This window comes from Mesitornis unicolor, unplaced genomic scaffold, assembly GCF_000695765.1.
Source record: "Mesitornis unicolor isolate BGI_N332 unplaced genomic scaffold, ASM69576v1 scaffold36999, whole genome shotgun sequence".
Lineage (NCBI taxonomy): Eukaryota > Metazoa > Chordata > Aves > Mesitornithiformes > Mesitornithidae > Mesitornis > Mesitornis unicolor.
The window spans coordinates 4228-17258 of NW_010205868.1; the positions used below are offsets into that span (position 1 = coordinate 4228).

General features: G+C 41.0%; 1 protein-coding gene across 1 annotated transcript; it reads left to right on the forward strand.

The window, feature by feature from the left end:
- Nucleotides 1–594: 594 nt before the first annotated feature.
- SETD7 (SET domain containing (lysine methyltransferase) 7) lies at nt 595–11951 on the forward strand (the record flags this gene model as incomplete). The annotated part of the gene is made up of 7 exons (XM_010191571.1): nt 595–724; nt 5429–5630; nt 7146–7335; nt 8974–9055; nt 10192–10309; nt 10591–10748; nt 11687–11951. Coding segments are annotated over 7 exons (1061 nt in total), but the record flags the coding sequence as incomplete, so codon positions are not given.
- Nucleotides 11952–13031: the final 1080 nt, after the last annotated feature.

Here is a 13031-nt window from a genome sequence, read left to right on the forward strand (position 1 = left end):
GAAAGGCACTGGAGAGCAGCACTTAAAATATGAAATGGCAGTTTGGCTGACATATTGAAAGTGCATAGTACTACAATATGACGTGCTTTTATTTCTTTAAATTCCTGTGGATATAGCTATGAGGTGGCACACCCACATTTTTGTAAGACGTGCATTTATTGAAAGAAAAAAACAAACCCTTTCTTACTCAGTGGACTGAAGTCTAAATCTGTTTGGTTCTCACCAGAAAATACATATTTTAGACAAAGAATTATACTTTTGAAGATGTATATTAACACAAGTTAGAATAGTATGAACCTTGGTTTCTTTTAGAAGGATATCTTTTTACTTACTGTTCTCTACACTTTCCTGTCTCTCATCCATTTCCCTTTATCCTGACCTTTTTTATTTTTTACTTGAAACAAAGTGTATTACACAAGTACAGGCTTCAGTTGTACTGAATCTCTGCTCACTGCTCCTAACAGCAATGTTTTGATGCAGATTACTGTTTTGGACTAGGGAGCTACTGCATTTCAAGCATCAATATAGTCAGAACAGGTTTGCAGTTTTGTATACTGCTTAATGTGTTTCTTTGCTCTTTGGATTTTATTTCAGGGCATCTAGATGATGATGGGTTGCCACATGGATTCTGTACAGTCACCTATTCATCGACAGACAGATTTGAGGGAAACTTCGTGCATGGCGAGAAGAATGGCCGTGGCAAATTCTTCTTTTTTGATGGAAGGTAGACACTGTCTCTTCAATTTTTCTTCTATATTCTGCCTCCTGCTTGCAGTGATATATAACTGATCTGCATTGATTGTATGCTGCTGAGTTTCTGGATCAGCTTTGTCATTAAAAGCTGTAGCTGGAAAGTTTCCTCTACTGCTTTTGTAGCCATAGTGCTGACAGGGTACCTTTGTGGGCTTGGGAGCTTTGTCTGTAACGCGGTGCCTGGAGTTGTTCCCTGGTGGGAGAATGCAGTGGTGTGAGCACTTCTAGCACTGTAAAATTATGAACTAATTAGAGGCCATAAGGACTGGGAGGTGGTCAGAGCTATTGGCAACCATGCAGACGATGACTTGGACTATGAAGTTCACATCTGTAACTGCAAGTGGAATTCTTTTTGTCCTATAAAGAGACTGCAACTGGACTGGGAGCTGCCTGTGCCAGACCCCATGCAGAGAGGCTTACCCTCTGCTTGGTCTTGGAAATTGTTGAGAGGTTAAAGGGCTGAGTTAAATATGGTCTTGTTCCCAACTCTACCTAATCCCCTGCAAGTTGCTTGTGGCCTGATTTGTTTTCAGAAAAGCCCCTATAATTTCCCCTCTCTTCACTGGGAACTGTGGCAATGAAATTGGGCTAGTCTGTGCCTATGCATATGTTTTCTTCTCAGGTCTTCATTATGAACACCTTGTACATCTTCCCCCAACTGCAGCCTGTCTCTCTGCAGTTGCTCAGAACTTGCTCCAAGGGAGCAGCAGATGCATAAAATGACACGATTCTTCATGGGTTTGCAGCTGTCGGTGGCACTATGAATAGCAGCTGTTAAACTGACAGTCGTGCTGGGTCTCCTCTCCTCCTGCTCTGCGAACTTCTGAGCAGGAGTGGAGGTATTGTGCTGTTTCAGTGAGTCAGCTCCTTGTCTGCACTTCCCTTTGCAATTGCTTCCTACTGAGGATTGTGGGTTTTTTTTCATGAGAAAGATAATATATTTATTCAGTTAAGCAGAAAGTGATCAGGCTTCCAAGCTTGGATGAAGAAAAATCCCCACTGTTGTTGGTAATGGGCTTACTAAATCTTGTGTGAGTAACTGAAAATCAGTACTGTCCGGCAGCTGACCTCTCTAAAATAGCCTTTTTTTTTAAAATTGTCAGACAAAGTCTCTATGAACACACGTACATAATGCTTCTGTGCTTGTTGATGATCTCAGCAGAGCGGTTGCTGATTGTAGTCAGAGAAACTGACCCATTATGTTGTTTATGGAGCTGCTCCTCCAAGTAATCCAGGGTACAGGCAGTGCTCTGCGGGGAAACTCGGGCTGCTGCTGCCTGTGCTGAGCCTTTGCTGTAGTGCTTCAGCGTTGCCAACTTTTTTTTTCCCTATAACCCTTACAAAAATGGAACAGTTGGCTACTGTAGGACTTCAGGAACTAGCAAAATGAAAATACACAATAATAGTCTGTAATACGCTTTTGGAAAATGGGATATTTTTATAAACTGCTCTAAGCTCATTTTAATTTAGCTAAAGCAGCATTAGCTAAGCAGTGAGTTTAGTTACTAAAGATGTTGCGATTTACCTATCCATACCCAGGTAGTTACGAAGAAGAGAAATGCATCCCCAAAATTTCTCAAAACGCCTCTTCCCTTTCAGTACTGTGTGCTTCAGTGTATTAAGTTAGCTGGTTTCAGCATTCCTGGATCTGTTTCCCTCCCAGGCTGCCAGTAAAGGCTGACAGCTGAGCTGCTCTAGGTCTGTTGTTTGGGAATAGTTGAGCCCTATTGGGCACTGGGCTGGCAGCAATGTAAGCATTCTAGTTTTTTGAGTGTTGTGAAATAGGGTTGGCTGCCTAGCTGCCTTGTTTGCCTCAGTGAAAACTTTTCCCTTTATTAGAATAGCTGCCCCTTTCCTGTTGATTATTTAAGGGGTGGAAACCTGGAATGAAATACCAGTTGTTTTGTCCTCCTCCTTGAAAAATGCAACAGAACCCAACATACTCTTTCAGAGAGAGAAGTTTCATCTCTGGCATACTCCCTGTTTTGGATCTTGTGCTTGAGCATTCATTGGTGCTAAGGTTTGCTGGAATGTACATTACAAACCACCTTGCGCAACCACTGAGCATGAGAGTCGTGCTTGGCACTGAGCTACAGCTGCTGTTCTCCCTTAACTAGAAACTCTTGTAAGCTGGCAGCTCCCAGATCAGACTAGAGAGTGGTATTGTTATTAAGAAAAAGTTTTTACTGTTCCCATATAGAGGGGCAAGTGGGAGATCAGGGAGTGAGGAATGAATGGAATGAGGTCTATCAGTGTAACTTAGTATCTGAAAGGATATTGCAGTAAGTATTCTCCCCCAGGTATTATCACTAGTTTAATTTTTAGGTGATGGATATCCTGGATCCCCTCTGGGCCTGGTGGGTAACGGAAAGACAGTTCACCTGATTAATTTTGACTTTAGGAAAGGTTTAGATTATCACAAATATGATAATCTGAGAAGCAAACTGGAGAAACGTGGGCTAGCTAGGGTTTGTTTTAACAAGATTCGGTTTATGCAAGGCACAGAAGCTATTTATTCCTCCTGGTGCTGGCCAGGTCTTAGTTGCGAGTATTGTGTCTGGTTGCAGACACCATACTTGGACAGCTTAAAAAAAGAGAGAAAGAGAGAGGAGAGATGGAGGGGTATAACTTAAAAAAACCTCAACCTGTGAATAACAGGGAAGTCTTAGAGAACCTGGCTTTTTAGGCAAGGTTGAAAGACATGGAATTTTTACTTTAGGTAACTTTATTTCCTTGGATGATAGGAGAGTAGAAAGAGATCGATCCTTTGGACTTTGGGACTCAATACAATGAAAGAAAACCTAGGGATTTGAGTTACAGTAAAAGGAAAAGACATTTTTTTCTAGTCCTGAAGCACTGTTGTAGTTTAGCAACTTGTTAACTTCAACTAATACCATTAAAGCTAACAAGATTGGTTTGTTTGAGGTTTTTTTCATGACATAAACTGGGGGTGGCTGCTTCTTTTAAAGAGTAATCCTGCATGTGGGCTCTGTGTGTGTTGTCAGCTACAACAAATTTAAAATCTGGTGATCTGTGATAAACTGCAGGAAAAAGTGGTGTCATTTATAGCTGAAAAAGTGATGTCGTTTATAGCTGAAAAAATGCAGAGACTTCTGGTGGTTCCCTCCTCTGCTCTGTTTCTTCCCTGTGGTGCCATAGCTGTCTGTGCAGCTCTGTAGCAACCTGGATCAAGAAATTCATCCGACTGAAAAGTAAAGCAGCTTTGCTGCCCGTTTCTGCTCAGTAGCTGGTTTGCATTAAGGCTATGTGAGCAGTGCTGTGGGACAACACACAGGGTGCAGAAAGGAACTGTTTAAAACAGCATTGGTGTGAAGGGAGCTGTGTGAAGCCAAAGCTGAAGTCAAGTTTCTAAACACTCTCTTCTGTCATGGGTAATGTACCTTCTTTTACTGTAGTGTATTTTCCCATGGAAAAAGAATTATGCCATGAAAGCATGTGTACTGCAGCTGGCTGTTAACTATGTATGCTGGGGTAAAAGAGAAACAGTTTCTATTTCCTTGTGCTAATTGTAACATGAGAAAGAAATAACTGAGTAGATTGTCTTTTACTATTTTGCTTTCATTCTTTGTAGTTTCTCTCAGCAGCCTTTTTTAAGAAAGGAAATGAAGCAGACTGCAAGGTATTACTGCACTCCTTCTAGAGGGTTTTCAAGACAAAACTGAAATGAAATCACATCTCTTTGTTCAGATCCAAGTGCAGCACTAGTCCTGTTTGACAGGCTGCGTTCCATTTTAACAGGAATACATGAGAACTGACAGTACTTTTAGCGCATCTGGTATAGATTGTTGTGAAATGTTGCTGGGGAGCTAACACTGACCTGGTAGCCGGTTGCGGTTTGTGCCCTGTTACAGTCCACTTGTGTGGCAGTTCAGTTTCATCTCACCAGAGATGTCACCAAAGATCCAGACATAGGGGGTAGAAAATCCTAGTGTGAGAGTAGCCTGCTTGAGCAATAATTTCTTTGACCACGAGCAGTCCACTCGCTGCTTCAGTTTTCTACCTCAGCCTATGAAAAAAAGCTCAGCAGTGCAATTTGGGTGAAGAATGCTATGTCCGTGTGTCCTGGTGAAAGGACAGTGTAAGATGTTCTCTGCCTTTGGAGGTCCGTAGAAACAAGTTTCTGTTTTTCTTTATGGCTTTCCAGAGAAATCAGGCTTAACCTTCCTACTCCCCTTCCTCTGATCCCTCTCAAATTTGCTTGAAACTAGCAAACGCATCAGAGTTTCAGACTTTGTGGACAGTGATGCCTCGTGGGGGACAGAAGAGAGACTGGAAGCAGTGTGTCAGTGTGGGAGCCCTGGCAGCCGCCAGGCCTTTTGGCATGGGTTTCCTGGGAGGCCAATCCACCTGTGCGTAGCTCTGCCCTGGGACAGCCTGGGCTTTCTGAGAGAGGCCACTGCAAAAATGAAGACAAGCTGCGATGTTTGCAGTGGTGGTGTGTGTTTTGGGGAGGCTTGTAAGGGACCCGGCAGCAGCAAGCCAGGCATCAGCAGTTCAGCGCTTCCTAGGACCTGGATTTCTTGAATGTTTCTCCTTCGCCTCTCTGTGATAATGAGCAGAGGAGCAGGGTTGTGCTGTGCCGTGTGTGGAGGCTTTGAATTCACTTCCTAGGGAGATGAATAGTCTTCCACCACTGTTTTTCTCTTTTTCCCAGCACCTTGGAAGGGTACTATGTTGACGATGCCCTGCAAGGCCAGGGGATCTACACCTACGAGGATGGAGTGGTGCTTCATGGCACATACGTGGATGGAGAGCTGAATGGACCAGCCCAGGAGTATGACAGTGACGGGCGGCTGATATTCAAAGGGCAGTATAAAGACAACATTCGACATGGAGTTTGTTGGATCTATTACCCAGTAAGCCTGACCACCTGCCCTCTTTATATATAGCATAATTATGTTATTTATCTTTTCTCTCCGGATGAAACAAATATCTACCAGCAATAATGGTTGTACTGGATTTTAGGGTTTTTTAATGTAGTTTTTTAAAATTTTCATTCTTATTAACCTTACACAGCACTCTAGACTTGAACCTTTCAATATTTACCCTGTGCTAAGGAGGGGGAAACATCTGCTTGTAATTAAGCTGCTGGTCAAAAAACAATCTGTTTCTGTGCAGCATATTGCACATACTTTAATTGCAGATTCATTTCAAATGCTTACCATTGTCTGTTCATTTTATTTACTGGTTTTCACAATTGGCATTATGCATGTCTGTTAGAATCAACAAATGCTTGGTGTACGGTACCAGACAAGTAGCAGTTTTTCACTAGTAGCGTATAAATACACACAGTTGACCCTTCAGGTCTTATGTCTCCTGTTTCATCTTCCAGCTGACAAAGTGTTGCTGTACCTTCTGGAAATACAGATCTTTGGAGTTTGTTTATCATCTGGCCAGACTGAAGGATGCAAGGTGTTAAAAAAAAACCCACAAAACTTTGCCATGCAATTGTTTATGCATGATTCTGTGCATGATGTTATGTACACAAATTTTTACCCAGTCTTAAGGTTCACTGTTCGTTGCTATGATATGTTTGAAACTCTTTCATCCTTGGAGTTGAACAAAATGGTGGCACTCTGCAGTAGAGTCGGCATGCAGAGATCTTGTTCTAAAGCAGTCTGTTTCCATGTCACACCTACTCTTTTTTGCTCCAGGGCACTATTTGAAGATGTTTCCTTGTCCTTTTTGAAATAAACACCTGAGTCAGACCTGTGCTGATCTATGCATCTCATTCTGCAATTCTGTAAAGAGACCTAACCACAGTTGCAGGCAAATCACAGATGGCAAAGCCCAGGGCTAAAATGTGTCACACTTAGAGAGGAAAAATGTTGCTGGTGATGGCTTTCAGCAAACAGTTGCTCTTGTTGACTACCACCTGACATCATGGGGCGTTGCTGGGGACAGAGGAACTCTCCAGTTGTCCAGCAAATTATATTTTTTTTTAATAGGCTGAAGTCTTTTAGTGCACCATGAATTAGCAGTGAACAAGACAGCATTTTAATTTTTTCTTTCCTCCAGCACAGTATCAAGCTAAGAAAACTCAGATAGAGTTTGTGTGTGGCTTTGGGCCTTTGTTCACAGACTGTTTGCATTAAAATGTTGTCAATTGAAGCTCAGTATTTGTGTCACACCGAAGGAAAGACCTTGGGTTTTGCCTATTTCAAACAACATAGAAAATCCAGATATTTTCTTTTATCAGTTTTATCCTGATGGGAATGACTTCACCCAACTTCATGTGTCTGTTTCTCACTCCTTTTCATGAACTCACATCTGAACTGACTGTAAAAAGTTGGGAAAAACCTTTTTCATTTACTGAAGATAGTGAAGTATAACTAAATGCTCTAACTTTTCTTTCTTGCCTGTGCTTTCAGGATGGAGGCAGCCTTGTGGGAGAAGTGAATGAAGAAGGGGAGATGACTGGAGAGAAAATAGCCTATATGTACCCTGATGGAAAGACTGCATATTCTGGAAGGTTCATAGATGGAGAAATGATAGAAGCAAAACTGGCAACTCTGACATCTGTGGAGGATGGGAAACCTCAGTTTGAAGTAGTATCAGGCAGTAAGTTCAGAATCATAGAATACCAGGTTGGAAGGGACGACAAGGATCACTTATTCAGCTAACACAGAAACTTGTATTCTTGCTACCAGCAATTCGCCACAAACGACACTGTTTCTGTTGTGTTTCCTGTTAGAGAATCTAAAGCCTGGCTGCAATAAGAAGTCTGTTAGCCAGAAGCCCTATTTCTAAATTATGAATTTGGGCAGAAAGGCATGTGGGGTGATTCCTTTGCCCTGGAAACAAATAGGAAGTGACCCATGCAGTGGTGCTGCTGAATTGTGTCCCATAACCTTTCTTTTGCGTGCTCATGGGCACAGCCCTGCTTGTTACGCAACATTGCCATCTGTGCCAGCATGAAAACCTGCTTATCAGTGTTAATGCTGGCACAGTTACAGGCTTTGTTTTGTTAGTAAAATAACTAAAAGTGGAGAGTGAGGCTGTGGTTTGGTTGTTGCTCTGTCAGTTGGGTTTGTGCAAGTGAATGTTAGCACAGCAGATATTCTGTCATCTACATTACGGGGCTGAAAGGACACCGAGGTTGGAATTAGTGAGCTAGACTCAGTTGTGTAACAGTGCGATTCATCAGCACCCTTCAGTCTGTCTAGGCTTGCTGAAATGATCAGGGTCAGGGTGATGCTTTTGACCCATGTAGCCAGTGCTCCTTCTCCAGGGCAGTGGTGGCTTGGGCCTATAGTTCTGGAGTGGTCTTGTTGCCCTGAGGTTTATGTGAAGTTTTGGAGGTGAGTAGGGTAACCTGTGGACAGGGCCAGGAGTAATCAACAGGAACTATGCTAACACATTTACTGTTTTGCTGGCAAAGATTATCTCACTCAGTATGAAATGAGAACAGTGAAAAGAGGTTGAGAAGCAAATGCCTGCAACTTTTTTTTTAAATCTCTGGTTTGATAGCAAATAAAAATTAACTTAAAACATGTCTTCTGAGAGGGTACAGCTGTGCTTTGTAAATAGGATTCAGTTACACTCTGGATGGAGCTACCTTCAGCCAGAACAGACCTTGGACACCAAGGACAACAGCCTTTTATCAAACTTTGTAATATTTTTGTTTGGGGTTTTTTCACCCCATCTTATTTCCACCTGCATCTTAACCTGTCTCCCAGATGGCCCTCTGGCAATTGATTGGAGAGGAATGCAAGGATATAATTTGAGTTGCTTATTAATGGTAGAAAATAAATGACTGTAGCAATTGTACTTTGTCATTATTGAACATTATCTTCTGGGACACCATTGAAGTCTCTTCAACAGTTTGTATTTTAAATAGTCCAAGATTTTTTGTAATTAATGTGTTATTGAATACATCCTTTTAAATTTTGCTTTACTTTTTAAGTAGAGATTCTGGGAGGGTCAGTTTTGAAAGACTGTCCAGTCCTCCTTTAAAGGTTGGTAGCCTGAAGAACTTAGATATCACCATTTTGTGATAATATGCTGCTACTTTAGTACATTGATGGAAAAAATAATCAAGAAATAGTATCTCGCTGAAAACCTTTTACTGGTGTGATTCTATTTAATACCTTTCTTTTGGAAACATAACATTTATTTCTTGCAGTCGTTAAAATTTAATTTGCGTGCTTCCAGTACTGCCAATTAGTATATTTCCATTGTTGATTTCTGTTTTTTCAGGCCCAGTGTACAGTTTTGACAAATCTACTTCATCCTGCATTTCTACAAATGCACTTCTTCCTGATCCATACGAGTCAGAGAGGTAGGCTTTTATTTCTTCTCTCATCTTTCAATATCATCCGTATTTCCTTGCTGTTACATATTTCAGGCCTAATTTTGCAAGCATTCTCTCATTTAAAATGTATCTTAAAAGCATGTAAGGGTTTGTGAAATGTAGTCCATTACTGCACATCAGTCAGCATTTGACTGGATTGAACTCTTTGATTTGCACAATAAAATTGCACTCTAGTGGGTAGAATACAGTAATAACTTTTAAGAGATTAAACAAGGATAATTTCTTAGCATTTCAAATACATGTTCAGTGAAGTCCTGGACACCACTAATAGCCCATATCTACAACATTCTGAGCAAATAAGTATGCTGTTCCCTATTTTCTAGATGTGTAACTAGCTCTGGGTTGCAGTGTGCTGTGTTCAGTGCATTTTGCTGGATGGCACGTGTTGTACAAAGTTTTCTCCCCTCCCTACAGTCTAGCAAATTGGCAAGATTAAATCATCAAGTTGAAGAAAAGTGAGATTGTGTTTGTGACAACCCTGTAATGTCAAAACACATTGCTCAGCAATTGTCTCATCATAGTCAGTGGCACTTTTCTATTTCCTCCATGGCTATTCCACAATTACACATGTTACGTAGACTTTCAAGAGGCCTTGCTCTATAGCAATCTCAATTGTTGTCCTTTTCTGATACCGTGGTATGTCCAAATAAGTGATTAGTGAAGTGCTGGCATTCATTTGGATCAAGTACTTGAAGGTCTAAGCCTTCACCTTAAACTCTTCTTCAGTGGAGTAATAATCTGTGCAAGTACACACCAGCAGTCTCAGCTTAGTGGGGACCTTTGAGATTCTGGTATGTTATTGAGGGTGTTCCTGAGTTTAAGCTATTATTGAGTATTAATGCTAGATTGGCACTTAAAAATTAATTTTCAAACTAACAGATAAAGTCAGCCTCCACTTCCTACCAAATCCCATTTTGCCAAAATAGAGAGAATGTGTGGAGGAGAGGAAGGACAAGGAGTTGCACTTGAAGGATTTGGATTATTATTACTTGCTTTGTTGTTATACTAAATTATTAGTCTTTATGCCAGTAGCATGGTGATAAAACTTCTTGAAAATGAAAACTGTAGTCAATCACTAATTCCATGTCCTTTTCCTCATGTAGGGTGTATGTTGATGTGTCTCTCATTTCCAGTGCTGGAGAAGGATTATTTTCAAAAATAGCAGCAGAGGCCAGTACAGTTATGTCCTTTTACAACGGAGTGCGAATTACACACCAGGAGGTAAAGGAGAAAAAAAAAGTCAGTCTGAATTTTCGTTGCTCCTTCTGAAATAGTAGGATCTTACACCCTTAAGATTTAATATGATAGAGTTCATTGAAAGAAAGTATATGTTCACCTAAGTTTCTATAGGAAAAAAAAAAGTGATGGGGCTTTTTTAGTAACTTATACAGGGAAAGCTGTAGTTGCATATATTTGAACTTTTGCTTTCAAACTGCTGATAAATTTGACCCTTTCACTCACGCGCGCACGCACCCACACTGATTTTTTGCCTTGCACACTAGGTAGACAGCAGAGACTGGGCCCTCAATGGAAATACAATATCCCTGGATGACGAAACGGTCATAGACGTGCCAGAACCCTACAACCACGCCGCCAAGTACTGTGCCTCGCTGGGGCATAAGGCCAACCATTCTTTCACTCCAAACTGCATCTATGACCCGTAAGTAGTCCTGCCTTTCAGAGTGGGACCTGCAGCACATCTGGGCAGATGGGGAGCAGAGAGTGGGGCTGGGAGTGGGAGTAATGGGTCCAGGCACTGGGGGGGTTCCTGCTCACCTGGGCCGAGTAGGAAACTGGCTGGCATTGCAAGTGCATGAACTTTAGGAGCTGTCTGTTGATTCTAAAATGCCTAAGCACAGCTCTTCAAATCCTAGCTCAGCTAGGACCTCACCATATTTGCTGCACTACAGGTGCTTGACCAGCACCCTCCAATGTGCTGTCATTTCTGAAACTCCAAAAGTAAGCATCTTGCTGTGCTGCAGCTGGTGCAGAGCACTAAGAACCTTTTGATGTATACATGTGCTCAAGAGTATAAATATTTTCATACCAATGTATAAATGGACTGACCTGTGGGGAGATATATATAGATTAATAGGTGTATATATGTTTATATATGTAGAAAACAGTTTTCTTTCATTAAATAAGCTGGTTTCCTTTACTCTAGGACCCTGGGGAAAGATGTATAGAAGTAAGTGATGATTGTTTGGTTGGTAACCTGGATGTGGAAACTGATAAGCAATGTTCCATGGTTTCCAGACTCTCATAATCTGTGCTGGTTTTCTGTCATGTGGATGTTTACTACTGCAAACCCAAGGCACATGGCAGTGATTAATTTTGTTTTAATTATTTATTACATACAAGCAATGTTACAGCACTGTTGAAAACTTCAATTAATGGAGCTACACAAAGCTGTTTTAATATATCGATATTTTTGCCCTTATTACTTAAGCTTTTGTAAGGTTGACTCAAAGCAATCTACTCATATCAGATTATGTGATATTACTCTGAACCGTGAGTGACTTCTGAAACTATAAAAGGGGCTAGCAGAGTCTGTGAATCAACAGCTCAGCCTAGCAAAAGTGTTTATTCTTTGTCTAGGTTTGTTCATCCTCGCTTTGGGCCCATCAAATGCATCCGCACCATCAGAGCTGTGGAGAAGGATGAAGAGTTAACAGTGGCTTATGGATACGATCACAACCCCGTTGGCCAAAACGGGCCAGAAGCACCAGAGTGGTACCAGCTGGAACTGAAAGCTTTCCAGGCTGCCCAGCAAAAGTGAAATGAAAGCTACTGCTTTGTTCAGCAAACTGAAATAGAAACTTGGATCTATGCACTACCTTTATACTGAAAACTGGACAACCAGGGATTGTTCATGCTGTTGCATCATAACTTTGCATTCTGTGTTAAGAGATAAGTTTCTTGCATACTAACTAGGTTTGACTGTGTTACTCATAGCAGATTTAAAATTAGCTAGCGTTGCACCAGTCTTATCTGGAGAAATTATTCACTATTCTATACAAAACGTGATATTCTTTGGTAGCTTCTGCTTTTGCACCATATGCAAAGATGCCAAAAGACTAGACAGAAAACTAAAATGGGTATATCGTTCACTTTTAGTCGGCAGACTTAGTGTTGCTCTCTATCTGCCTAGGCATTATTGTGCAACTGCATTTTGCATATATGCCACTTGTGATGATAGCAGTAATATTTTGATATTATATAATAGTAGCATAATTCTGCCTTTTTAAACCTTTGATCTGAATCTTGCAATAGAGCAGTTTATTTATTAGCATATAGGAGGCTGGGTTTTAACTCCCCTTTCCTCTTGTCTGAACGTTGTTCTTTCTACAAATCCTCTTTTGCAGGAGAAAATCCTTTCTAAGTAGTGGAAAGGCTTGTGTGTGTATGTGAGAGTGCTGTGTGTTTGTCTCTGTGGCTCTCTAAATAGTATAGCAACATGTCCAAACCTAATATTTATCTAGCCTTTATGGCTGGCTTATTTTATTTAATTTATGATTATGACACGCAAATGAAGCTGTTCTTTGCATGAAGATTTTCTGAAAGGAGAAGACGGATTCACTTTTTGGAGGACTTTCAGAAGGACGTGTGCTGGAAGGCAAGCATGTTACTTGCATTAGTGTCCATGAGTTGGTTTGTGTATTTCACCTGGTAAAGCAACCAGTTCTCAAGGCAAAAAATTCTAGCAAGGAGATGCTTACATCTCACACGAATTCTCTTAAAGAAGGTGTCTGTATTTGAGGGTGGGCTGTAGTACTTGGTTAAGGAGAGCTGTATCTTTTGTATGTGTTCAGTTGACAAAGAATATAGCCTTGTAGCCGTCTCTTAGTACTACTGGTTTAACACACAGTAAATTGATATAGTATGAGATATCAAAATAAGATTTTTTTAAAAATGAAAAGATTGTTTTTGAAAGACAAACAAT